At 52.6% G+C, this 27,924-nt stretch overlaps 1 protein-coding gene across 1 annotated transcript in view; it reads right to left on the bottom strand.

The window, feature by feature from the left end:
- Positions 1–21,893, bottom strand: part of MYOM3 (myomesin 3) — a gene marked incomplete at its 5' end in the record, with an annotated part of 45,516 nt that extends 23,623 nt beyond the window's left edge. The window contains 15 exons of the mRNA XM_081056697.1: positions 478–652; positions 2,961–3,144; positions 5,863–5,990; positions 6,391–6,444; positions 7,174–7,373; positions 8,380–8,521; positions 9,109–9,270; positions 10,820–10,960; positions 11,417–11,461; positions 13,402–13,490; positions 15,084–15,179; positions 19,658–19,815; positions 20,506–20,665; positions 21,382–21,462; positions 21,733–21,893. Of these exons, the coding sequence (XP_080912823.1) occupies positions 478–652; positions 2,961–3,144; positions 5,863–5,990; positions 6,391–6,444; positions 7,174–7,373; positions 8,380–8,521; positions 9,109–9,270; positions 10,820–10,960; positions 11,417–11,461; positions 13,402–13,490; positions 15,084–15,179; positions 19,658–19,815; positions 20,506–20,665; positions 21,382–21,462; positions 21,733–21,893 (1,976 nt within the window). The remainder of the gene's footprint in view (positions 1–477; positions 653–2,960; positions 3,145–5,862; positions 5,991–6,390; positions 6,445–7,173; positions 7,374–8,379; positions 8,522–9,108; positions 9,271–10,819; positions 10,961–11,416; positions 11,462–13,401; positions 13,491–15,083; positions 15,180–19,657; positions 19,816–20,505; positions 20,666–21,381; positions 21,463–21,732) is intronic.
- Between the last annotated feature and the right edge of the window lie 6,031 nt (positions 21,894–27,924).

The raw sequence follows: 27,924 nt of genomic DNA, 5'->3' as shown, positions 1-27,924 counted from the left end.
GAGGGGAGCAGGAGGCTGAGAGGGGGAGTCTATGCAGGGACACCAGGTAAGTGAGGAGTGGATGCAGGGAGCCTGCATTCAGGCCTCCCTGGTCCTGAAGCCACTGCTGCTCTGCACCCTCTGCTTCTCTCTGTCTCTCAGCTCCTGGAGGGACGAGACCCAATCAGCCACCTCTATCTGCAAACAGCATGCCCTCAGCATGTGTTAGCACAAAAGGAGGCATTCTGGGTCAAGTCCCAGTTCCTCTGCTTACCAGCTAAGGGCATTGTGGCAAGTGACATAACCGCTCTGTGTCTCAGTTTCTTCACCTGTGCAACGATTATAAAAATATTAGTCCTAAGTTCAGAGGATTGCAGTTAGAACTGAATGACCTAATATATGAAAAGAGTGCCCAGTGTCCAGTACCATATTGTGACACGGTGGGCTTCATTATTATCATGGCTTCTCCTGGTGCAGGAAGGGGTGGGGCAAACTCACTTATTGTCCTGGATGGGTTTGTTGTTAACTGTTTGCCACTCAGATGATCCTGCCTCCCGGGAGTAGATGTAATAACCCAGGAGCTCTGGGCCTTCTTTCACAGCATCCCAGGTCAGGGAGACAGAGGTCTGCGTGTCTCGGAAAGCTTGAACTTGAGCTGGAGGAGGGAGAGTAGCTGAAAAAAAACAAACACCCAGAAACGTGGGCTGAGTATGGATGTTGAGTTATACAGCACGAATAGGATGGGGACGGGTGTGGTATAGAGAGAGGCAGAAAGGAGCCCCCACAATAATCAAGGATGGAACATGGATTCCAGACATGCCCTGGGGTTTTGGGAAGCTCTTTCCTTGTTCTAGAGGTGTGTCCCAGATTCTTGCATTCTAAAAGTCCTTTCCCCTCTTACCTCCAAAATTTTCCACTTCCTCACGAAAGCCTCCATTCATGAATCCTTACAATCTCTCTCTGTCTCTCACTTAGAATTCCCCAAATCTTCAGTTTCCCTCAGTCTTTATCTTCAATCTCTAGAAAACTTTCCTTGAAACATCTCTACTGACTTTCATGGCTCCCTGAGTCTAAGCTCCTTGAGGTAGGGGCTGCCATGATTTGTTAAATGTACGGATGGATGAATAGATAGATAGATAGATAGATAGATAGATAGATAGATAGATAGATAGATAGATAGATAGATAGATGAATGAATACATGAATGGATGGGTGAATGGATGGCAAGTGCAGAAGCTTCCTTCTCTTTCTACTCTTCAAACTCCTTATACATCTTTTGGTGGCTACTCATCTTTTTTAGTCCCTTCTGGTCCTTGACTTGCTGAATTTTTCTCCTTTTCTCTCATCTTGAGGGTCTATTTATTCTCATGCCTTCAACCACCACCTGGCTGCAGGTTATTCCCCAGGCTTTACTCCTCGCCCTGCCCTCTCTCCTGAATTCTAGAGCTCATCTCCCATTTCCCCTAGACACCTTTCCTTGTGTTCTGGTGGTGCCTCAAAGTCAACAGGAAAAGGCTGACCTCAGCATCCATCCAACATAAATCCAATATTTACTGAGTGCCTACTCTGAGCCAGGCTCTGCACTGAGGATGCACTGAGAAATAGAAATAGATTTGAGGCTCCGGCTCAGGGAGGTCCTGTCAGCAACTTCAGCCTCTCAGGTTGAAGACAGTGTGGCAGTGGATGAAGGCTGGGTGGAGGGGAGATGCTGGAGGGAGGCCCCTCAGGACTCGCCCTGCCCAAGAGATCTGATTCTACCCAAGGTCAAGGTCAAGAACTTGGAGCTGAGGAGATCCAGGGTATAGAGTAGTCCTCAGGCATTAAAATCATGATTTCAAGGAGGGTTTCATGACCTGAGGAAATGTTTGTGATATAATGTAATTTTTAAAAGTAGAATGCAAAGCTCTACATATGGTTTGACTGAACTTTTAAAAAATACATGATATGCACGTGGTCAAAATGCTAGAAACCCAAACACTCAGGTGCTCAGAGTGGTTACCCCTGGGCAGTGGAATCATGGCGGCAGAGGCATTTCTCTCTCTCTCTCTCTCTCTCTCTCTCTCTCTCTCTCTCTCTCTCTCTCAATTTCTTCCTTCCTTCCTTGCTTGCTTCCTTCTTTCCTTCCTTTTTTCTTCCTTCCTTCCTCCCTCCCTCTCTTACTTTTCTTCATTTCCCACTTTTATATAAATTTACTTCTATAATACAAATAAATAAATACCTTTCCTTTTTTTCTCCCCTCTCCTCCCATCACCTCATCTTCCCTCCTCTCCTCTCTCTTCCTTTTATGAACTGTACTAGAACCTTGCCCTAAGGCTGGCTTGTGGTCCAGAGACAGACTGCTCACAGCCATCACAAAGCACTCAGTGGCCAGCCCTAAATCAAGCCTAAATGTTAACTGGACCAGAATTAAAGAAAAATACCACTTGCCTACCAATACATTCATACTCGTTATGAATATATCTATTCATCTGGCAGGTGAGGACACCAAGGTTTGCAGCTCAAAAGTGATTTGCCCAGGCCCATTGCTGTGCTGCAGATGAGAGGTGTCCCAGCTGTGAGCCAGAGTTCAGGGGACAGCTCAGCCCCCGCCAGGGACGGGGCAGGAGTCTGCTCAAGAGGCTCACTTCTGTCTGTACAAGGCAGGACTGGAAGCTAGTTGGAGACCTTTAGAACTGAGGGACCACTTGGTCACACTCACTACCTGGACCCAAGTGGATTCTGCAACCTGTGAAGTGTTGTTCTGGGGGAAAAAAATGTCTGTACTTCCATGAGCCTCCTGCCCAGAGAAATGTGATTGCTGATATTCTAACAATTTACAGCCCTGAGATCATGTTGCTTTTGGTAGCTTCACGGTAGGCAGCAGGGGTCAGAGACAGGAAAACAGGCATGGCTCTGCCCCTGTAGCCTTGGGATCCTGAGCCCGGGAGGCTAACAGACCTGCTTGGCCTGGTCTGCCCCCATGTCCTACATCACACAGGTACCTGGCTTCCCGCTCAAGGCAATGGGCTCGCTGGGCTCTGAGGGGTCACTCATGCCACACTGGTTCATTGCTCGCACTCTGAAGACATATGACTTCCCTTTCTCCAGATCCAAAAGGGCGAATCTTGGGGATTTCACAGGAGTTTCTGTGCTGATGGCCTCCCAGGTACCACTACCTATGACCGACTGTGACAAAGAAGAGAAACGCACCTTGGTTAAGTGGTTGCTGGGCACTCTGCATACATGCTGTCATTAACTTCTATCCCAGCCTGGGCTGCCCCTGATCACCTGAGCTCTGGAACCGCCTGCCTCCTCGCCATCTCTACCTGGATGCCCACAGAGCATCCCACATCCAACACGTCCAGAACTTGACCCTGGAGCTTCCCCACCACACCAAACCTGCTCACACTGAGTCCGTGGTACCCATCCTTCCAGTTGCTCAGGTCCAAACCCTTGGAGCCATCCTGGACTCTTTCCCTCACACCCCAGATATGCCATCAACAAATCCAGTTGGCTTTACCTTCAAAATGTCTCCAGAATTCAACCATGACTTACCACCCTAATGTTCCCTGCCACAGCCTTGATCCAAGCCACCATTGTCTGTTATCTGAGTTATTTTAATAGCCTTCTAACTGGTCCGCCTGTTTCTACCTTTAACTCCCTTCAGTCTTTTTATCTCTAAATGATACCGTGTTTCCCCCCAAATAAGACCTAACCACAAAATAAGCCCTAGCATGATTTTTCAGGATGACAGCCCCTGAACATAAGCCCTAATGCGTCTTTTGGAGCAAAAATTAATATAAGACCCGGTCTTCTTTTCCAGGAAACACGGTAATATGAGAGATCCTTTTATAACACATCAGATCACATCCTGGTCTGCTCAGAGAGGAAGCTTCTCCAGGGCTGACCCCTACTACTTGTTTGGTCACATTCCATACTCCCCTTTGTCCTTCCACCATGGCTCTGTGTCCCCTGCTGCTCGATGACCACTGTCAGGCCCAACCCCTGGCTCTGGGCCTCTGCAATTGCTAGTCCCTCCCTCCTCCCCCCAGTGCTTTTCCTCCTGAAATCTCTTGGCTGGTTCCTCATCTCCTTTAGGCCTTTATTCAAAACTCACTTACAAGGAGGCCTCCCTAGTCCTTTCATCTAAAATGTTAGCAGCCCCTCCCCTCAACACTTTAAATCCCCTCCCTGCTTTATAGTTTTCCCCTTAGCGCTACCACTAGGTAATGTGCTAAGTATTTTATTCATTTATCTTGTTTATCATTGGCCCCCACTCCCTACTCTAATGTTAGCTCCAGAGGCAAGGATTTATCGGTACCCAGGGCCAAGAATAGTACTGGCACGTGGGGAGTGCTCAATCTGTGAGACAAATATGGATGAATTCTCCCAAACTGTGCAAGGTAGGTGTTAATTTCCCCACCAATGAGGAAATTCAGGGTCAGGGAGTTTTGATAACTTGGCTGAAAGTCATGCATCTAATAACTAGTGTATTTAGCACTAGTAAGCTCAGGGGTGGGTGTCCCCACACCTGCTCACTCTCCACAGTGTCAGGGGCCTCAGAGGCAGCCATCAATTCTGCAAATCTGGCAGATAGAGGGGGAAGGTGAGGGAGGCACCCAGAAGCCACTTCCGCTGAGTCAGGTATGAGAGTTAAGTCCTAGAAGCACCAGGGAACCCAATGACCCTGCCCTCCTTGTTCTTTTCCATCCCATGGCCCATCTGGCTCTCAGTGACCTAGGACCCAGCTAGGCCAAAAAATCGCAATAAAAACTAGTGAACACTGCTGATTACCTACTATGTTCCAGGTTCTGTCATAAGTCTTATGTGCTTTAATTAATTTGTTCCTCATATTGACCCTATAAGGTGTGTACAATTATCTCTGTTGTACAGAAGAAGAAACTGAGGCACAGAGGGACTAAATAACTTACCCAAGGTCACACAACTACTAAGTAGCAGAGACAGGATTTGAACCCAGGCAGCCTGACTCCAAGGTCTTGACTATTATGCTCTATAGCCTCACAAAACAAATCCTCAATTATGATAGCTTTCCTATCATAATAGGATCACCTGTGAGTGTGCAAAGAGACGTTTCTTTGGTTGTCAAAGAGACAACCACGCCAGAGACACCTCCCCGGAACTTTTTTATTCATTGATTTACTAACCCTGTACTGTCCACCTACTATGTGCCAGGGTCAAGAGCACCTCTTCGGGAAGCATTTACAGGCACAGGGCTGCAGGCCCCGGTTGCGTGTCACATCTTATTTCACCCTCACAGGGTAGGTTGCCCAGTCTATGCTGGAGGAAACTGAGGTTCAGAGGAGTTAGGAAACTGCCTCACACAGCAGAAGTCAGGATTGGAATGATCAACGCCAGGATGATTTTCACTCTGCCGTGCTACCTCTCCTCCACTGTGAAATCCACTCCACGCAGCTGCCCCCTACCCAGACACCTGTCCCCACTCTGTCCCCAGTGCCTCCTAGTGCACTGCCCCCCCACCCCCAGGCCCTGTGAGTGCCACCAGGCATGACACTGGCTGGTAGGGACCAACCTAGCTTCCCTTCCAACATGGCTCTGGCCAAGACGAGATGCTTGACCTGAGGTGTGGCCCGATGCCAGCCAGGAAAGAGTGGATTTTACTGCTGTTGTTGTTGTCTGTGTCTCTAATATTGTGTTTCCGTGAACAGCCTCAGAAACTGCCATCAGTAACTGGCCTCTCAGGGCTAAAGGTCACCTCTAAAGGTCATTTAATCCATCCCCTTGCTTCTGTATAAGGTCATGCTCAGGCCCTCCAGGCGGGAAACTCTCTTCTGTGCTCTGAAGGCCTCCCCAGGACATCCCTGGTCCCACAGCATGTCTATTTCTCAGGCTATCCGCGGGCTGGGGGTCTTGGGGTCTCCATACCTTCTCCAGAGAGTATGTCAGTGGCGCTTTGCCTCGGGGTCTCGGCTCCTCCCAGCCCAGGACCACGTAGGCTTCATGGATCTCACTGGCATGGACATTGGTTGGGGGTGAAGGGATGGTCACAAAGTCTAAAATGAGAGTCATCCAGGGGCAGAGAAGGGTGGGCCCTCTGAGACCACGAACCTCAGCCTCTCATTTCATAGAGGAGGGAACTGGGGCCCAGAGAGGGTCAGGAACTTGCTCCAGGTCCTCCAGCAAGGCAGGGCAGAGGTGGAGTCACACCCAGGCTTCCCAATGTCCTGCGCAGGACTTTCCACTTCCTCCCCGAAGGGCATGGCAAGACGGCCCACAGTCACGGGCCATAATCACAGAGAGCCCTGGCTCCTCCGACTAGGCCCCTCCCACCTCACCTCCCCACACCCTGTACACGGACCGCTTCTGTCTCTTTGCCAGTTTGTGTTTCAGAGTTTCCAGAACTATATGGTGGGCTGGAATCTTGAGGCAAAGTGTCAGGAGATTCACACATACCTTCAAAATCATCTGTGCTGACCGTGATCTTGTTTCCCAGATCAAAGGGGATCTCTAGGATGGAGAATAAAAAAGTTGGGGGAGAAGCAGGGGTGCAGGGTATGTGGGGGCTGGGCCAGCAGGGTCAGGGAAGGACCTATGCTGCTCTGGGTGCTGATCCCTCCCCTTGTCCCTGACCCTGGCCTCTCAACCCCTCACTGTGTGACTGCAGGCGGGTCCTCCCTGGGCTCCAGTATTCTCAGGGATCCAAAGTGGAGCACCACTGCTCCAGACCCCGAGTGATGCTCTGTCTTCTTGGGACAAATGGGGACAGAGAGGAGAAGTGATGTGCCTGGGGTCATGTACGTAGGGCACGATGGAGCTGGAAGGCAAACCTAAGTCAGATCGACTCCTCGGGGCTGAGAGGGCTGTGTCCCCTCACTACCCCCTTCTAGGCTGGGGGCTCCTGAGGCAGAGCTGTTTTCTGCCTTCGGATTAAGACCATCTGAAGAAGGTGCTGTGGTCCTCCCACAGATTAGCATGTCCTGTGGACAGGAGACCAGCTGTACCTCCCCCCTCAGGTTAGGGGCTCCTAAGGACAGCACTGTGTTTCCTCCAGTAGACTACGGGTTCCTGAGGTTGTGTGTCCTCCCTCAGATTAGGGGTTCCTGAGGGCTGGGCTGTGTCTCCCCCCTTAGAATAGAGCTTGGAATGGTGGCTGTGCCACCTGTCTCTGGTATGAGTCAGTGCTGAGTGTGCTTTGACTGATGCTCTAGAATGTTCCTTCAGGACTTCCGTACCCACCTATCTTCCTCCGGGCTGCATCATGGTCACCCATGACAACTGGCTCTGAGGCCTTGGAGGGGACGCTGCCGCCTGCTTTGTTGAGGGCTCTCACCCGGAATCGATAGCTCTGACCTTCAATGAGGCCTTGGATTGGACACCGACAGGTCCCGCCGAGGGCCTCATGGCAGGGCACCCATTGCCCAGACTCACCCTGGCACCTGTGGGAGAGAGGCTCCAGCGTCAGCCCCTGGTCATAAATCACACGTTCGAGCCTCTACCAGGGCCATTTCCCGGCCCTGGGCTGCCTGCCCAGCTTGTCTCAGCCAGTTAAAGTCCTGCTCTCCATTTAAAAGCCTGGCTCCAATCTCAGGCACCCAGGAGGCTGGGGGCCATCCCCCACCTCGCATGATGGAATTTTTCTGCGTGCCGGGAGCTGTGCTATGCCCTTCACATTTGTCATCTCGTTTAATCATAACAGTCCTCGGAGTTAGGTACGATTACTGTCACTCTCCAAAGGGAGACACATGGCCTAGAGCGGTGCAGTTAGGATTTCACCCAAGGGCTGCCCACTCCCTGAGTCGGCATGCTTCCCAGATTGACCCTCAGGTCTGGGCTTTCTGAGCTGTCTGAGTACCGCTGTTCTCACCTTACTGTCTGGATGGGGCAGTGGTCACAGGTGGGTGCAAATCCTGACTCCATTACTAATGAGCAATGTGACTTTGGTACATTGTTCCCCAATTTCCTCATATGTAGAATGGGGCATGAACCTCAATGAAATAAGACATCCAGCTCCAGGCACATAGTCTTCGAGCCATCAGTGGCAGGATTAGTGTTACCTCAAACCAGGGCCTCCGAGCTGGTAGCATGTGAAGGTGACAGGGTATCCTGGGGCCTCCCCCTTTGTGGTGTGCCCTCTCCCCGTGGGGTTAGTGCTACTCCATCTCTGTCTGTCACTCAGGGAGGAAAGTAGCCAACAATTGTACTTGTGTTCAGGTTTCAGGCCCCTCCCAGGGTCAGCTCCTGCTGCAAATGTTCCAGAGGGCAGTGGCTGATTCCAGTGGTGGAATTTCAGATATCAGTGAACACCCTTCCACTGTCTCTAAATTACACAACACAGTTTACTTCCTGCCCTGTTCTGAGGCTGGGCATGGGGCTCCCTCTTCCCTGTGGCCCCCATTCTTGCCCTTACAACTGGGGACTCTGCCACTCAAGGGGCCAACTCACAGCTCGATGGAGTAGCCGGTGACAGGGCTGCCCCGGGTGTCACTGGGCGGGGTCCAGGTCAGGATGAGGCAGTCTCTGTTCACATCCAGGCATCGGACATTTAGCGGGGAACCTGGCGCCCCCCGCTTCTCAGCTGTAGCATCTGAAACCCAGGGAGGAATCTCTTCCAGTTCATGCCAACCTGGCAGCTGCTCCCTCCCACTCCTGCCCAATATCCTCTTTTCATTAACATCCAGGGGCTCAGTTTTGATCTTGAGGGCCAGGACCTGAACAACGGCCTCTCCTTTTAAACAACAGCATCTTGGGGTACCATTTATTAGGGGCCCATTCCACACCATGCACCTTGGTAATTGGCATAACTAATTACTCTGAGCCCGGGAGCAACTCTCCATTTTGTAGATGGGAAAACTGAGTCTCATAGAGGAAAATTGACTTGCCCAAGGTCACCCCATTAGTGAAGTGGCAAAGCCAAGGACTAGAATCATCCCAGCCCACACTCGACCCTCCCTCCCCAGCTCCCACAAAGCCTGAGACTCTCAGGTTCTGTCCTTTTGGAAGGCCATAGGAGGCTACAGAGATTCTTAAGAGACTCTAACCCAACATCCTCACTTATAGCAGGGAAACTGAGGCCCCAAGGAGCAGGGTACTTGCCCAAGGTCCCCCAGCAAATTGATCGAGGGTGGATCCCTGGTCTCTGGGCTCCAGCTGCCCTTTCTGTCCCCCTCTTACCTTTCACAAACACATAGGTGCTCTGCTCCCGGAGTCCAAAGGGCGAAGACACCTGTACTGTGTAGAGCCCCTCGTCCTCCTTGTAGGCGCAGGACACCTTCAGAGATGCCTGGCGGTCTGCATAGAGGGTCTGCCTGCGTCCTGAGGACCTCAGTAGCCTCCCTGTGCGGGGAAGGGGTCCAGTATGAGCTTGCGGGGGTTCCTTGCCTCACTTGGGAACCTGTAGATGTTCTGGGGTTCTAGGCAGAGGTGGGGCTGGGAGTCGAGGAGTCTGCCACTGAAGGGGCCGGCTCACCTGAGGCTCAGCTGGGGAGTCAGGGAGGGGGTGGTGACCTCTGGAGCTTTGCCAATGTGGCTGCTCAACTCTTCTGTAGAAGGCTTGGGGGGTAGGGTTGGGCCCAGGGAAGGGGCTTGGGGTTCAATGAGGAGAATGAAGCTTGAGGGTTGGGTTGGCAGTTCAGTGAAACGTTGGAAGTTCTGTGAGGAAGTGGAAACCAGACATGGGGCCCTTTGTGAGGAGCTCTGTGAGGGGGCAGAGGACTCACAGAAGGGTCTGGGGCTCTACGAATAGAGTGGGAGCTCAGTGAGGGGGATGTGAGCTGAATGAAGGAAGTGAGGACTCCTTGAAGGGGAGTGGGAACTCAGGAAAGGGTGCTGAGAGAGTGTCAGTGAGGAAGGTCAATGGCGCATTGAGGGGCGTAAGGTTAAGTGAGGAGAATAGGGGCTCAGTAGGTGGGACCTTAGTGAAAGGGATGGGGACCCAGTGAAGGCGCTCTGGGACTCAGACAGTGGGCCCTGCTCCGAGGCCACACTGTTGGGCTGTCCTGCTTTTTGTCCCACTCCAAGGCCCCTCCCTCCGCCTGTCAGCACCTGTATTCTGGAAGATCTACAGGTTGAGAAAACATTTCAGCCATGTTATCGCAGCTGTTTCTCAGGGCTCCTCATGGTTGCCCTACTCCTCTGTCCCCGTGACCAGCAGGTACAGCCTCCCCAGGCTCAAAGCTGAGGGATGCTGGGGGGCTGCTGTACTCCCTGTCCTTTGGCTGCAAGCCTGGTCACAGATGGGGCAGGAGATCCAGCCGTCCTTCTCCTCCCTGGCTGGGCCACTTCTTCCAGCCGTAGCGGACCAGCCTTGTCTGTGACACCCCCGGGGGTCTTCCAGTTCATCGGTAGTAATTATTTACCGGCACCCATACCTTCACTCTGAAAAGCCTTATGCAACTATCACAACCTGCCCTGATATTCCTTGCGCCTCCTGCCTCCTGGCCTTGGCTTCTGTTCCTGTTGCTTTGAATGCCATCACTCACCCCTAGGGTGCTGGTGAGGATCCTGCAGACGTACAGGGCCGAGCCAGCGCCCGACCGCAGGCTGGCAGTGGGCAGGGGCTACAAGTGTGCTCTTGCTTCCTCCCTCCTCCCAGATGGAGAGCCCCTTGAGCTCATGTGTGTCTGTGCCTATCCCCATCCTGGCACCCAGAGCAGGGCGTGACACATTGGTGCTCAGGGACCATTTGTAGGACCCACCTGGCTGTGCTCTGCTTCCCTCTGCCTTTTCAGCACCCATAACTCAGCTGGTACTGGGTGGGGGGGGAGCATAGCTGAGTTTCTCTCTCCTCTGGGGGCCCCAGGCTTAGGGATAGAGCTAGGGCTCTCTAATCCCTCTCTTCCACCTCTGCCTCTGAAGGCTGGAGACCAGGACTGGGGGTCCTCACCATCGTGGAACCATTGAATGTTCTGCGCGGCATCTAACACATCTTCTGAAAATATACAGGTCAGGGAGAACGGTTCCTTCTCACGGGCAAAGACTGGCTTCAGCTCCGATGTGAACTCCACGCTGGGGCCAAACATCAGTCCTGGGTGGGAACAGAAACTTAGGGCGGAAGTCTTCTGAGGCCGCCAACTTAGCCTGGGGCATAGGTGGGTGTGAGGACCCTTCTGGGGGGTGCCCCCACTCCTCTGGGTTGGGAGTCACAGTTCTCGAGATAGGCTTAACCAGGAGAGGAGGCCTGGTCCTGGAGGGTAGGGGTCGGGAAGAGATTTATCTCGGGGGGACCAGATGAGCTGAAATAGCAACTATCCAAAGGTCATTTGTCTTTTTGGCTCAGTTTTGGCCACAGGACAGCTCAGCAGCTGCCTTGGGACCCTCAGAAACAGTCTGCAAATGTTAACAGCTCATAGGCAAACCCCACATGGACATCCCTTAATGGGCAATGAATGGCTGTATCCTAAAGGGGGGCTGTGGAGAGGGCTGACGAGGAGTCCCAGACACCGTCCTCCCGAGGCCCCCCTCCCACTCCCAACCTCCTTACTTTTAAAGATCTCTGAATCGAAGCCAGCATCTTTCCCCAGGTAAGCTGCAAACCCAGAGCACACGGAGTTTGAGAAGGTTCAGACCCACTTTCCTGCTAGATTGTGAAGGCCTGGCCTTTGGAAGTAGGTTTGAGCCCTGGTCTATTAGTGGCTCCCACTTTGGCTTTGGGAAAGTCCCTTCACCCCCTGTGTCTCAGTTTCTACCTCAGTAAAATGGGGACCACGATTCCCACCTCATGGTGGTGGGGTTCTGAACACCTGAGTTCACATGAACAAAACCCTCAGCCAGAGCCTGACACATAGTTGGTGCTTAGTAAATGGTGGTTTCTTTCCTAAACTCACCACCAGCATTACACACTGTCTTCATAGAGGTAAAGCCCAATCAAAGTGGGATTTCTGGGATTTCTGGTGGGGTCAGGGAATGCTGGCAGGGGAAGGGTCAGCATTAAGAGAGCCATCTGGGGGCTAAGGGTGATATCAAGGAGATGTCGGCACAAACCACCAGAGAATAGTAACAGCTTTTGATTGTTCACATAGTGAGTACTATGTGCTGCTTATTAACTTGTTTAACCCTCATAATACCCTGTCTGTTGGTGCCATTAAATCCTGTCTACAGATGAGCAAACTGAGGCATAATCACCCAGCTAGCCTGAAGCCATCATGTGACACTGGTCCCTGGAAAGGCACTTCCTGAGAGAGGCCCAGAGAGGGCCAGGAGGCTGCCCAAGGTCACACAGAATCAGTGGAAAACTCTGGATTAGAAGCCAGAGCTTCTGCCTCTCACTCCAAGGCCTTCCACTAGGTCTACCACAGTTGCTATGGAGATGAGAGCAGGGGGAGGGGTGGTAATGGCACTGAGTGGATGATCTTTGCAGGAGACTGGCTGGAGTCTGAAGCCAAGAAGAAGCCTGATTGATCCGGCCTGGCTGGCCTTGAGAGGGAGGGGTGGGGATGTGGAGGAAGTGAGGGGAAGAATAGGTGGACAGAGGGGGTAGGGCCCTGATGCCTGACCTTGGGCTTGATTCTGGGCACAGCCTATCGGGACAGCTCAAATTCTACACACAGAGCCTGGCCTGGAAGTGGGGACAGCTGCCTCTCAAGAGCTATTTGGGGAAGAGGGCAGAGGGGGTGGAGAAGACTGTGAAGGATGGTTTAACAAGATCTGATGAGAGGTGGGGAGCAAGGACTCCAGCCAGTCTGCTGCCCAGGGAGTGTGTGTGTGTATACATGCACACAGGCAGCTTCTCTCTCAGGGCCGCTGAGGTCAAGGTGCAGCATCGTCCTGGACCCAGAGGGGTGGCTTCCTAGGCGGTGTTCTGCCCTGGTCATGGGGTGGGGGCGGGAGAGTTGTCCCTTCCCTAGAGCCTTACCATACTATCTCATTTAATGACCGTGCGTGTCTGAGGTAGGTAGTAAGAGTCTCTTGTATAGAAGAAGAGGCTCAGAGTTGGGAAGGGGCTTGTCCAGGCTCACACAGCCAGTCAGCGGCAGAGCCAGCACGTGAACTGGGGTGTCACTGACTCCTGAGCATCTCCACTTCTTTATGCTGTGATTCCAGATGCCCTGGGGTAACTTCAGATGCCCAACTGGGAAACAGCACCAGAACCCAAATCAGGGAGTGGGGGTCAGGAGGGGCATTGGTAGGGCTTGGCCTTTGCCCCTGAGGACCCCTCAGCAAGGCTGGCGGGGCTGACTGGTCTCCCAGAGGCCCTGAGCTGGATCTGGCCCCAAGCCCACCCCGACAGGACAAGCACACTCTTTGGAGACAGTTGTATAGGCTGTGTAGTCTGGGGGCGGAGACTCATTTGCTCCGAAGGCCCCAGGGAAGCCAACGTTTCTGTGGCCGGCCTGGTCACCTGATCCCAAGCCAAATACCCCCGTTCCCGTGGCCCTTCCTGGAGTCTGACTGCAGACCCGTGTCCTCATCTGCTCAGCCTGGACTTGCTGTGGGCAGGCCTGGCCTTTTGGGGCCTGGAGGACTCACTGCGGACGAGGACTTTGGCGAAGGAGGAGGCCTGGCCATAGGCATTCTTCACCATCACCCTGTAGGTGGCTGCGTCCTCAATGGTGCATCTGAAAAGGAGAGTGCGAGAAGTGCCCCCCAAGATTGCGGGACTCCGTGGGATCCCACCTACAGGTGGGAAAGGCGGGGGTTAGTGGGAAGGCCTCACAGGGGAGACTCTAGGCTCTGGCCAGGCCCCACTTCTGAAAAGCTGTGTGCCTTTGGGCTGGCCACTGCCCCTCTCCATGCCCCAGTGTCCTCCTTGGAAGAACTGGGGACATACAGCAGCCTCACCCACCTCTGGCTGGAGAACTTTGAAAACATGATTCCTATTACTGACTGCAGGATTAGAATGGTTAAGTGACTTGCCTCCTGCCCTATCAGCACCTCCAGATCAAAAGCCTGGAGCAGGAGCAGGGGCCTAGGCTTGCTCGAGGCACACTGCCAGCCTGTGCCAGAACTGGGCCAGATGCCCAGGGGTTCTCCATCTCAGGTCCCGGTGTCCCCACCAGCCAGGCCAACACTGTCATGTTTCCAGGGGAGGCTTGGGCCAGCTCCATCCCAGGGGCATCTTAGTGACAAAGAGAGTAGTTGGTAGGATGTGGCACATCCGGCCCCATCCGTAATCAGGGAGGCTTGGTGCCCCCTTCTCTGGCTGCTTGGGGCAGGAATCTTTCTTGTTTCAAGAGCGAGTCCCATCTGCCACTACAACTTCCCCTCGTCCTGCATGCCTTCTGTGACTGTTCAGCCCATGGGACACCTCCCTTTGTGGCGTTTTGTGGTCAAATATTTATGTCCATGTGTCCCTACTTTGTTCATATTTGTGTCTCTGAAACCCAAGTTGGCTGCGGTGGAGGGTTTGGAATATTGGTAAGAACCCAGATGGAGAGAACTGGCTGCAACCCAGGCCCTGCCCTGTACAAGCTGTGTAAGACCTTTGGCCTCTCGTAGTGTCTGTTTCCGCACCTGTAACAATGCTTCCACACAAAAATGGTGGTGGGCATTGTCAACTGAACATGTAAAGCCCCTAGCAGAGGGCTTAGCACCAGGAGGAATCCAACATGTGGCACCTCGCATGAATAACACATACTTTGGGGAGGATGGTACTTTCCTATTCCCATACGGCCTCCCTTCATGTGGCCTCTTCCTTCAAAACCACACCATAGACTCACCATCTCCTGAAAGGTCTAACTCTCCCCTCCAACTGCTTCCCCTTGCACTTGTATGTATGTATGTGTGTGTGTATGTGCGTGTGTGTATGTGTGTGCGCGCGCACGCGTGTGTGTGTGTGTGTGTGTGTGTGTGTGTAATGATTTGTGTTTTCTCTTCCCCAGCAAGGAGCTCTCCCAATTTGCCTAGCTCAGCATGCTGTCCTTGCTACTAGCCTCTGAGTCCACATTTCTCATTGTGTATTCTAAGGCATTGGAACACCATGGGGGAGAGAAACACATTCTTGGGCCCCGCTACAGACCTACTTAATCTGAATCTCTGCGGGGTGAGAGGAAGGTCCATCCCATGAGTCGATATTTTAACAAGCAATCCAGGCACTTCTGAAGATGAGGCCCACTGGGGAGATAGCTCCGAGGATGGGTTTGGAATCCTACTCTGGCTTTGGGGTTATGGGGCTTAGGGGATCATGGGTCATCCAGGACTCACAGTCTCACCTCCTAATCTCCAGGGTCAGCAGCCCGTAGTTGTTGGTGATTTTGTACTTTCCGGCAGGGAAGAGGCGGGGATCGATCTGCATGTCGTTTTTGTACCTGTGGAGACACACTGGTCTGTGGCAGGCAGTATGGTTCTGAGCGGGAAGGATCTGGAATTTCTTTTACTGCTCGGAACCTCAGTTGTCCTCATCTGTGAAATGGGAGTAAGAATGGCACTGACCTAGGGTTGCTGTGCTGATTAAGACATGTAAATATTTTCTCTTGTGCCCTATAGATGCTCAAGAGTTCATTCCCTTTCTGGAGGGCAGGAGGAGGGAGGCTATAATTAGGGGTAGCTTTTCCTCCCCCTATTGGGGTACCTCTGGGGACCTGGCCCCAGCTTTTCACTCCTCTCTGAAGGGAGTTGCCAAGGGAGGTACCTCCCTCCCTACCTCCCTGTTGACACCCCCAGGACAGCAGTTCTTTATCTCTTGGCTCTTATTAGGCTCACCAGAGGAAGCTTTAAAATTTCTGTGCCCAGATTGTAAACAAAGGCCTTGGGGAATTTGCATCAGAAATTGCTAATTATTCTCCTATAGGCATTCTCCTCTTATTCTAAAGGAATAGAATCTATTATCACTGAGCCACTAAATATGTAACATCTTTTGTAGCCTCTTTTTCTGCTAGGTGTAGCTATGTGACTGACTACATTTTGTCAACAGAAAGTAAGACAAGTAGCATATGGTTGCTTCCGCCCCTTTTTATGTCAGCGTTCCCTCCATCCTGTGGCAAGAACATAGCTGTGAAGACTGCCATCTCGCATGGGGAAGACAAGGGCTACGCCCTCTAGTAGTGAGCAGAATGGGTCTGAATTCCTGAGGATTCTGAGTGGAGTTGCCTTAGCAGTCCTACCCTGAATATATCAGACACTTATATGAAAGAAAAATAAACTTCTATCTTACTTAAGTCTTAAAAAAAAATCTCCATGCCCAGGTTGCACCCCAGGTTAATAAAACCAGAATTTCTGGGGGCAGGACATGTGTATCAGTATTTTTTAAACTCTCAGGTGATTCCCAAAGGTGGCCCAGTGGACCACCCCGCTAATCCTGGGTTCCACTGTTTGTTTCCTGAAGACACTGGGGTCTTGCTCTCCCTTCTGTGGACACTAGACTGTGAGATGGCCTTGCCTGCGTTCATAGCCCATTGTGTGTGTGTGTGTGTGTGTGTGTGTGTGTGTGTGTGTGTGTGTGAGCTCTGAGATCTGAGGAGTCAAGGCTGGTGAGGGAAAATCTGTGAAGGTTAGGAGGTATGGGTTCTTGACACATTTTGCTGTATGACCTAGGGCAGGTCAGTCCCCCTCTCTGCGCCTGTGTGTCCATGAGGCTGTTTGCATGAGGGTCTGTCCCAGTGGTTGAGATTAAAGAGGAGGCCTCAGCCGAGAGAGGGAGCCCCAGGTTCAGTGTGTTGCCTTCCTTGGACCTGGCTCTCCTCCATGCCCTGTTTGTCTCCATGGTAACCAAACAGTGTCATGCCCATGCCCTACCACTCAATCCCCAGGCTACACCCTCTTCTGAAAGAAGCCTAACTAGGTCTACTGTGGGGAGGGCAGTGCCTAATCTGGGTGCTCAATCTCTCCACCTCTTTCAGGCCTGGGGACAAGGTCAAGACCCCAGCCCCCACCTATCAGGAACATTCCAGACACCTCAGCCTGGCCAGCTTCTCCCTTGCCCGAAAAAAGCAGCAGCTGCAGTTCTGGGAATGACCTGGATAGCCAGGGACCTCAGTGTTCATCTTGCCTTCTTTCTGGGCTTCTCCTGCCAGTACGGTGGGCCCTCGCTGGCATGGGCTATGCTGATGACCCTAAGGGGCAGCAAATCATAAAAAGCACTAGATGAGACCACTGAGGCTAGGCACCCAGCCCAGAGCCTGGATTGGGGAGGCCCACATAAAAAAGTGAGATTTTCCTTATTTATCGAAATTTATTTTTCCTTATAGACTTCGGTATTAGATTTTACTTTTTAAGGCTGCTTAGAATAGGAGATTGACTCTGATATCAGGTAGAATCATGGCAGGGCCCACGTCTGCCCATAAATGTGGTCAGACTGGGGCCTTGCCTACTTTGCCCTGTTATTGCCCCTGTATTCAGGAAGTAATCAATAACTGCTAAATAAATGGACTCGCCTGACAAGCCCGGTGGGCCAGACTCTTCCTCCTTACCTGGGGGCTGGGTCTCTACTGGGGCATGGACAGAGCTCTGGAGGCCAAGCCCAGGATGCCGTGTGGCCCCACCAGAGGTGATTGATAGTAAAAAAACCAGTCCCCAAAGCCAGGAGCCTAAGGGGTCACCTGAATCCCTCTGGCTAGAGGTAGGCCTGGCCTTGGCTCCTTCTGCTTATAAGGAATACTCAGCTCTCTGTTGTGGCAACCCTGCTGGCAGGGGTGGAAACAAGTCCCCCTGCTGAGAGGCTCCCACGGAATGTCTTAGATGTGGGCCTCAGTACCAGGCATGGCAGGGTGTGGCTGCCGGGACAGCTGAGGGGCTGAGCTCCACTCCAGCTGTCTGGAGCAGTCTTCCTACTGGACCAGCAACTTGCAGGCAGAAACTGCCTCAGTCCCTGTGGGATTTCACTGCCCAGCACAGTGCCTGGCACACTTTTTTGAATGAATGCCACCTGGCAATAACCAGCCCCCATGCCATCTCCCTCAAGCCCACCTTCTTGATTGCTCCTGGCCTAAATGCTTTCTGTTTCGCTGACTTCTGAAGCATTATGTGCGCTTTAAGGAAACAAAACAAAAAACGAAAAGCAACCAACTGTAATGATGACTTTCCCTCTCTTTAGGTCAGTGGAAAGCTATGGGCTGGGAGGCAAGAGAACCGAGTCTGAGGCCTGGCTCACACTGGCTGTATGATTTTTGACGAGTCATACTACCTCTCTGGGCCTTGATAGCCTCACCTGTGATAGCCTCATGGGTGGCCCTTAGGTTCAAATGAGAGAAAAGTGCAGGGTCAACATAAAGCGGGTTCAAGTATAAGATGTTGCTTTTTCCTTTGTGATGTTGTATATTTATGTGCTTATCTCCTCTCTCCTACTAGACCATGGTCTGTTCAACCTCAAGATCTGGCTTATACGTCACCTCCTTTAAGAAGACTTCCTGGGCCGGCCCGATGGCTCAGGCAGTTGGAGCTCCGCGATTCTAACGCCGAAGGCTACCGGTTTGATTCCCACATGGGCAATGGGCTCTCAACCACAAGGTTGCCAGTTCGATTCCTTGACTCCTGCAAGGGATGGTGGGCTGCACCCCCTGCAACTAACAATGGCAACTGGCCCTGCAGCTGAGCTGTGCCCTCCACAACTAAGGTTGAAAGGACAACAACTTGATTTGGAAAGGGTTCTAGAAGTACACACTGTTCTCCAATAAAGTCCTGTACCCCTTTCCTACTAAAATCTTAAAAAAGAAAGAAAGAAAGAAAGAAAAGAAGACTTCCTGTTTCCTCCATGTAGAGGCAGCCACTTCCTCCTCTTTACCTCTACTATTTTACCTCAGTTATCACCCATGAATGTACTTCTCTGTGTCATGACATTTCTCTTCTGGATGGAGACTTCCTTGAGATGAGACTGTGTTTGGGTCTTTTCTGACTCAGGGTACAAGTCAGGGCCTGGGCCAGATTACGCTCCTGGTAAATATTTGTTGAAATCTCTTCCTTGTCTTTTAATGTGCCTGACAATGGGCCTTAGACCTCGGGGAACTCAAGAAGCAGTGGGATTAGCTGTGTGAATGACACACCTTCCTCTGTGGTAGAACTGAGACCCTGGATATGGTCATGCCAACCCTATGGTCAAGCTCATTTAAGAGACACCTGCTATCTCCCCACCATCCACCAGCAAAGCTTAGACTCTGTGGTTCTGTTATGGGTATACTTCCAGGAATGGCATTTCCTGTTTTCCAAGCACCTTTCAAGTTCTGAGGGCTTCCATATTGTTGTGTCATGAAATCCTTACCACATACAAGCTACACAGGTGGTCTTCAACCCATTTTACAGAATAGGAAACTGAGGCAGGACTGGAGAGATTAAGAGATATAGTTGAGACCACACACTGAGTTAGTAGAGAGAGAGACAGAGTGACCGTTGGGCCTGGAGAGCAGTGCTCCCACTCTAAGCCTGAGCTCCTCTCACTGTAGGGCTCTTGCCCTCCCCACCTTCTCCCCTGATCCCCTGCTCCCTGCCCTGCCTCCCACCATCATCCTCCAACCCTGGAGACACCCAGATGGGAGCAGCTGCCTTCTCATAATGCCAGAATCATATTTTTACGAGTGCTGGCTCCCCAGTGGCCCAGTCTTCCAGCCCTAGGCTAAGTGGGAGGCAGCTAAGAATAACCCCTCCTGAGCCTCTTCAGCAGCTGCTGCTCTGTTTGAGGGGTGGGCAGAGCTTAGGGTCTGTGGGGCTGCAGCTTTTCTAAGGCTACAGGGACTTCTGGGGGATGGACTGGGCCCCTGGCAGGTGCTGGGCTATAAGGAACTCACATTCACATAACCGTGAGGCATAGAGTGTGGGGGTAGGTGGAAGACCTTTCTCTCCGGCCCCAGAGGCTTACCAGGTGACCTGGGGTGGAGGTGACGCCTGGACAGTACAGGTCAGCAGGACTGTGGCGTGCTCCCAGACGGCGTGGGAGCGAAGGGGGATCCAGAACCAGGGTCCCCGGCTGGAACACAGCTCTCTCAGCTCCTTGGCCTCTCGGACTTTCTCCTCTGTCTGGAGGCAGGAGAAAGTCTGTGACTCCTATGAGCCAGGGTGCCATCTTCACTGTTATCAGTCAGACCCATGTGAGCTGGAGCCCCCCTTCAGCAATAGCTGTGTGAACCAGAGGGCAGAACATGGGCTTTGGAACCAGCTGGCCTGAGGTCAGGCCAAACTCTGCTACTTACTAGAGACCATAAGTGAATCCTCAGGTTCTTTATCTGTAAAATGGTGGTGACAATAATATTCCCCCAGCCTCCTGTGGGGTAGTAGTGAGGATTCAATGATTAATACATGGGTGCTGAAAAGGCCCGTTAAGAATTAGCTACTGCTGTCCTGCCTAGGGAGGGGGACCGAGGGTGGCTCCAGATCCCTGACATTTGTCAGGAATAGCATTTCCCGAGGATCTTCTGAGTTCTAGGCACTGGGAAAGTGATTTTATGAGCCCAGTCTCACTTCATTCCTATCTCAACACTGAGAGTTGGTACAACCACATACATCTATTTTGCAGATAAGAAAACTGAGGCTCAGGAAGAATCAGTTGCTCGCCTAAGATGGAGGAGGCATTGGGATTCAAACCCAGGCCAATGTCCAGGGTCTGGGATCTTTCCCAATGTCCAGCAGCTTCTTGAGAAGGGGGTAGGGTAAGGTGGGTGACATGTGATGGGTGCCAGGGCTCCAGGACTCCCCAGCCCACCCCCTCACCCGCCGCCTGAGTGCCTTCCGGTCCCGTCTCTGACGCAGCAGCCATTGGGTCTGCAGGAAGGCAATCTCCATCTTCTCCAAGTCGTTGCCGAAGCCCACCCGCTTCTGCCCTCGCTCCTCCAGTTCCACAGTGGAGGTCCGGCGCCTCAGCTGGGCCTCCCTGCGGAGAATTGTCAGAGGATATCGGTGGCCAAGAGTCCAGGTTGGGGGGCCAGTCAGTGCCATCCCCACCTTTACTTTAAGGTTCTTGAAGACAAGAGCAACTTTTAATCCTCTCTGGCCTCCAAAATACCGAGTGGGTCCTGCTTACAGTAGGTGCATAATAACTACTATTGATATAGTTCTCAAGGCTCTTTCACAAACCATTATTCCTCTTGATTTCACTGTAACAAGCGGACAGGCATTAGTTTCACTATTTTATAGGATAGACCATTGAGGCTCAGTGACTTGTTTCAGACCAACGAGGAAGGACCAGGACCCAGGCCTCCCAGCCCAGGATGTGGCCTCTTGATGTTTTCACGCTCAGAGGTCTTCCCAGTCTTGGGACTCATGTCTGAAACTTGGGGTTGGTGTACTTGCTCCGCCTCTCCCCAGCCCTCTCCCCCACCATGTGAAGCCCAGTGGTGAAGGGTGGCCCCCCACCCTCTCCTTTGGGGTTGGTCCTCACTACTGCCTGTAGACTCATCCAGAGGGCAGTGGGGTGGCCTTTGTGGTCAGACAGCCCTGGGCTTGAACCTTGGCCCAGCCCCTTATTCTAGAGGTGTCACTTGGGGCAACTTCTTTAAGCTCAGAGTGGTAGCCCAATAGGGAGGCAGGGGACTGGACAGGATGCTCCCTTCTCAGCCCAGGGCTCTCTGGAAAAGTCACTTGACTTACCAAGATGTCTCTGAGGAGGCCGTCAGAGCCAGGGCGGCTGCAAGGGCGTAGTCTGCAGCGCTGAACTTGTACTCTTCCTCACTGTCCCCAGGAAAAAGAGAAGTAATGGCTCCTGAAGGTTTGCCTGGGGGTCTAGCTGGGGACCCTGAGATTAGGGCTGCATCTACCCATCTCCGCCTCATGGACTAGCAGGCATGGTTGTACCTCCCTCCTCAAACTGGGGTCTTGGAAAGCATGGCTGTGTCTCTCCCCTCAGACTGGGATTTCCACAAAGTAGGGCTGTGCCTCCCCGCTCCGACTGGTGACCCTGGGGGTAGGGCAGAGGCAGGGTGGGGTCCCTGATGTTCCCACCTGCTGCGGAAGGTCCGCCTCTGCACTGAGGAACCCATGTGCAGACTGTGCTGCCGCTGCTCCTTCTGCTCCTCCTCCTGGTGGTGTTCCAGCCTGTGGACTTCCACCACCTGGGGGGGCTGGGGTTCCCCCACATTTCCAGGGCTGTGGGGCAGAGTCATGTTTGCGAGATCGACAACCTGCAAAGTCAAGGTGTATGATTACTCAATGGGGCAACTGCCCATCCCTTCCCCATTTGGTCCAGCATCTGGGAGGTTTGCAGGGTTGGCGGCACTCTCTCCAGTGGGCAGACAGGGGAACGGAGGCCTGAGAGGGCAAGGGACCAGTCCAAGGTGAGAGAGGCAGGCTTTATGCTCTGAGCCTGGCTTATCTACCACCCCAGGTGCTCCCCAGCTGAGTGAGCAGAGCCCCACATTGGGGGACAGCCTGTGGCTTCCAACTGCAACCCTGCCCTTGCCTTGCTGTGTGACTTGGGGCAAGGCCTTGCCTTCTCTGGGCCTCAGCTTCCTAGATGATTAATCACTGTGATGTGCAAAGAAGCTGTTCTATAACTCAAGATGAGCAGCTGTCCTCACTCTTCCTGCATAAGCAACACTCAGTCTTACCTCTGAGCCTTAGCTGTACTGGTTTCCTCACCTGGAGAACCTTCTCCTCCTCCTAGCTCGCTTAACTTTATTCATGCTTCAACCTGAGAATGCTTAAGTGAGCATGAAGGTTGAACGTGGAGATTTTGGGTCCAACTCCCTAGGTGTGATCCCAGTTTATCATTCTGCTTTACAAGTGTATGACCTTGGGCAAGACTCTATGGTTTACTCATCTATAAAATGGGTTTATGGACCTCCCAGGGTGGATGGAAAGGATTGATGAGTACCTGGCACATAGTAGGTACTATATAAGCGATACACATTGACATTATTTTTCTAAGTGCTGCTGAAAAACTACAGGCCACCTAGAGTTTGCCCTCCTCTAATCCCTTTTGTACTTTGTATCCGGACTTCACAACTTAGATCTGATTCAGAAAATGCCTCCTCTTGCCATTTAATTATTTTATATCTGTACAACTGAACTCTTCAGTAAGATTGTATGTCAATTAAAAGTGACAACAGTGAGTGCTTACTGTGTGCCAGGCCTCGTGTTTAGGAGTTTTCAAATGCATTGTCTGCAGTCCCTGCGACAACCCAAACGACACAGCACCATTATCCCCTTTTACTCATGAGGAGGGGAAGTGGTTGCTCAAGGTCGCACAGCTAGCTGATGGTGGGACAATGAGTGGCACTCATGTCTGCCCAACTCTGAACTCTTTTGACCTCTATGTCACACATCTACTTGGGGCCAGGTCCTGGCTGAGGCTGGGGACAGAGGACCACATGGCCTTTCTTCTTATAAGCAGGTCACAAGAGAGGGGTCCTCCCTTGTATTCCTGAGGCTCAGGTCTGGGCCCCCAGGTAGTGCTCAGTAGGGTTGGATCAAATTGGTCCAGAGGAGCCTCAAGGATCAGGGAGAGAATCCATAGATATAGAGTGGCAGGAGAGGAGAGAGGGAGGCCCACGAGCTAGCTGCTTTGGGCACTTGTACGAGCAGGTCTTCTCCCAGATGTGGGCTTCAGCATCACCACCAGGTTTCTGAGGGTCTGTTTGCTGCTGAAGCTCTGGTATGCCCTGGGGAGTCCCTGGAATGGCTTTGACATCTCCTCTAAGTGGGAATTCCGGGGGTCAGGCCTCTTACCTGGGAGGGTCCTTGCTGGGCTTGGACCCTGGGCATGAAGAAGGAAGCAGGAAAAAGTAGCACCTCAGCCCTGTCTTGTCTGCTTCCACAAAGCCCAGGCTGTTGTGGCCTCTGCCTATCCTGGGGTGGGCCCACTGGAGTGTGTGTGAGAGTGTGTGTGTGTTGTGTTCTGACCTGAATGTGAACAGGGCACCTAGGTGACCATATCTCTAAGATCATAACATTGCAGGTGGGTCCACTGGCCTCCTCAGAGATCTTTGGCCTGGAGGGCCTGTTGTGGGGTGTCGGGGGCTCAGGCTGCCAAATGTCAGTCCTGGTGGGCATTTATTTACTCCTTCCAGTTCCTAAAAGTTTGCTACCTTTGGACGTCCACAAAGGACACCTAAGAAAGACTGGATTACTGTGGATTGTTAACCGGGACCGAGTGCTACCCCAGAAGTTTCCTTGGCCTCATGCGACGACCTCAGCTGAACATAACAAGACAGTTACCCCTTGGTTCCTATCTGGCCCCTCCTGAGAAGAGGCACCCAGAGAATGGCCCAGCTCATTCTGCTCCTTCCACCTCACAGCCCAAGAGGAGAGCTGCTGGGTACCACCTTAGGCGGGGGAGGCCCCCCAGCTTTCCTGGGACTTGTGGCCGTGGCCCCAGCAGCTGAAGGTTAACGTTCCCTGGCGTCAGCGCTGGCTTCCTTCCCTGGATGATCTGTTCCTGATTAGCACAGCGGGTGGGCCTGGCACCCATCCCTGACCTCCTGGGCCTCGCAACCAGACCCCTACTTTAGCCGATGAGCCATCAATTCTTTTTAAAGCACTGACAGAGGCTTGGGATTAAGCAGCAGGAGTGCAGCCTCTCCTGCCCTCTTCCCATATGCGGTGTGTGCCTGCCGTGTGCCTGCCGGGGAGGGGTCAGTGGAGTGAGAGCCAGGTGTGCAACTGCACCCCTTCCCCCCTCCTGGGGGTGTAAAGCCTTGGGCTAGAGGTCCTGCTAGCCACTTTCCTCCCAAGCCTCAACCTGCTTTCACACCGGCCCTCTGACAGGCACCCTTGAGTGAGAAGGGGCAAGGAAGCCTCTCCCCTTTCTCAGGAGGGAAAGAGAGGTGCACAGAGCTGCATGATTTGCAGAGCCCCGATGGCAGAAAGCTGGAGCCGTGGGCAGGAGCAGAGACAGCCTGCGGAGTCTGTCTGTAGGCTGGAACCTGATCTTAGCCAGCAGCTCCACCAGCTTCGAAGAGGCCGAATTCTGACCCTGCCATTGAGGAACTGAGACAATTCCTCCCCTGTCCGGGCCTCAGTTTCCCACCAGTGAACCCAGGCTGGATGAGTTCCCTCCTGGCCCTGTGGTTCCAGCCCTGAGGGCTTGCTCTCTTTCCCTGCCTGCTGGGTCCACTAAGCAGGGCTCTGCCAGCACTGCTTAGATTTGCTGGACTGGCCAGCTCACCCTGTCCTTGCCGATTCTGGCTCCACTGCAGGAAAGCCTCCACTTCCCAAGGCATCCCTGGATGTCTTTTTTTTTGAGCTTTCATATCGCAGAGGGCTCAGCTCAGAAGACCCAGGGCCACACAGAAGAGTGGGATGGGGCAGGGATTTCTAGGGTTCCCTCCCATGTTCACCTGGGTGCTGCCTAAGCATACATCTACCTTTCCTTTTCAAATCTCCCAGCACACACACACACACACACACACCCCACTTCCCAATGGGCAGTGAGGGTCTCACTTTCTGGAGGTCTTCCTCGCCACCCTGATCCCTGGAATTGACTCACAGAAGAAGGAGCTGTGCCCACTTAAGCGTCTCTGGGGAGAAGATTCCAGAGGAAAAGATGATCCTCGGTGTCTTCTTGCCCTGGGCTCAGCGGCAACGGGAAGAAGAATGCAATCCTGGAGACTGCACGGGCCTTAAATATAGCAGCGCTGAGACAGTGTGATGACAATGGACGAGGACTATGGGGGTGGGGGGGCAGAGGGAGGGGTCGTTCCCTCCGTCCAGCATTGCTCAGGCGGCAGCAACAGGTGGAGCTGTCCCTACCCCCACCCCGGCTTTCATCAGACTGCTCCTCCCCCCACCCGTGTCCCTTGGGCCCAACTCTATGAAAGTGGAAAAAAGGTAACAGCTGAGGCTTGGTTGTATGCAAAGCAGATAAGGGTGGTTTCCCCAGCTGCCGGGGGTTCTGATCTGAATTCTCCCCCCACTGACTGGTGCCTAGCACAAGATGCCCAGTTTCTCTCATCTGATTCCCCTTCTGAAAAATGGAGACAGTGAGACTGGGCACGCAGACTTCAGGAAGACAGTGGAAAGCATGTGACCTAAAAATGAATCTTTAGTGCTCCTAAGTTATCACTGGCTGAAATGGAAGTATGTGGCTTCTCTAGCAACCCCCATAGCTCATGAGCCAGCCTCTGCCTGGCCATGGTCATGGGTAAATGAGAGTGTAGCACAGGCAGGAGGGGAATGGGGGAAGCCATCTCTTCTTCACTATTCAAATTTCTCAGGCTTTGCTATACCCCTCTCCCCTATCTCATTTCTTTCCCCTTCTCATTGTTTCCACCTGCCCTTTGCCAGGCCTGGTGGGTACTAAGGATGCAGACGTAAAGAAGGTAAGACCCAGGATGTGAAGGAATCTAGACAGGGTGAGGGGATAGGCAGTTACAACAGGGGGTGATCAGGAAGGTACATCTGAGCCAGGCCTCAGGGGATGAGCAGGTTTGGAGAAGGCTGTGCCAGCTCCGGTCCAGAGAGCACAGCTTGCCCCCTGGCATCCTCCTGGGGCCTCTGGGGGCCAGCAACACTCTGCCTGTCACTCTTCCTAGTGCCTCAGGACTACTCACTGTAGAGAGGGAGCATACAAGTGAGCTCTTGAGCCAAATTCTGTTTCCTGCCGTCTTTTTTTTTTTTTTTTTTACAGTGAAAAAATTTTGTATTTCGAATTAGCCAGCTGGACTCAGTTTAGAGGATCCCAATGTTGTTGGCAACATCCAAAGCATCGTAGTCAGGAGCCAGTGGAACCTCTGCGTTCTTCTCTCCCTCAGGCCTGATCAGGGTGCCGACCGTGGCCACGTCAATGTCCTAGAGCTTCTTCCCAGCCTGTTGGATCTGCTGCTTGTTGGCCTTGACGTCCACAATGAACACACGTGTATTGTTGGCTTCTATCTTCCTCATGGCCGACTCTGTAGTTAGGGGGAATTTGGTGATGGCACAGTGGTCAACCTTGTTCCTGTTGGGGGGCTCTTCCCAGGATGTTTAAGGGCTGCCTTCGGAGTCACAGTGTCTTGGGCCTTCCGAAGGTGGGTGACGTGCGGATCTTCTTTTTTTTGTGGCTGTGGATGCCTTTTAGGACCGCTTTCTTTGCCGTCAAAGCCTTTGCTTTGGCTTCAGCTGTGGGAGGTGCAGGGGCTTGCTTCTTCGCTTATGGCACCATCTTCGTGAAAAGACCTGCTGTCTTTGAAAGCCCCTTTCTAAGCATCCCCCCTTCCTCCCTGGCTGCAGTGTTAAGAAGAGCATCTTTGGGGGAGAACACTTGGCGTCTCTAGCCCATATTGTACTGAGCCAACCCAGGGGCTTTCCAAGACCCACATTCGTATATTCGAGTGTGTAAATACAGCAAAGAGGGACGTGAGCTTCCAATCCAGCAGGAGACAGACATTTAAACTGGTCCTGTCACCCCCCCCTCCCCCCCCCGCCAAAACACACGTAAGGCAGATTTCTGGGCCGGCCCTATGGCTCAGGTGGTTAGAGCTCTATGCTCCTAACTCCGAAGGCTGCTGGTTCGATTCCCACATGGGCCAGTGGGCTCTCAACCACAAGTTGCCAGTTCAATGCCTTGAGTCCCGCAAGGATGGTGGGCAGTGCCCCCTGCAACTAAGATTGAACACGGCACCTTGAGCTGAGCTGCCGCTAAGCTCCCGAATGACTCAGTTGGTTGGAGCGCATCTTCTCAACCACTAAAGATTGCCAGTTCGATTCCTCCAGTACCGCAAGGGATGGTGGGCAGCACCCCTTGCAACTAAAATTGAACACGGTACCTTTAGCTGAGCTGCGCCCTTCACAACTAAGACTGAAAGGACAACTTGAAGCTGAACGGCACCCTCCACAACTAAGATTGAAAGGACAACAACTTGACTTGGAAAAAAAAAAAGTCCTGGAAGTACACACTCTTCCCCAATAAAGTCCTGTTCCCCTTCCCCGATAAAATCTTTAAAAAAAAAAAATCCAGATTTCCCAGGAGCTGTGGATTAACAGGTCTGGGGAAGAGGGAGGAGGCTGGGGAAGTTGTATTTTCAGTAAGCTCCCCAGGGGATTCTCATGATGAAGCAAGTGTAGGAAACCAATCTGGGCAAGTCACTGCCCTGAGCCATATCTCCTCCTTTGCAAATATCAATCATACAATCTACCTGGAAGGTTACCCGGAGGATAAGTGATCACATATACAAATGACCTGACTACATGGTTGAGTTCTTCCTCCTTTCCTACGGC

The sequence above is a fragment of the Rhinolophus hipposideros genome (genome assembly GCF_964194185.1).
Source record: "Rhinolophus hipposideros genome assembly, chromosome: 8".
NCBI lineage: Eukaryota > Metazoa > Chordata > Mammalia > Chiroptera > Rhinolophidae > Rhinolophus > Rhinolophus hipposideros.
Note: the sequence above shows the minus strand (reverse complement) of the source record. Positions and strands in the feature narration are given on the sequence as shown.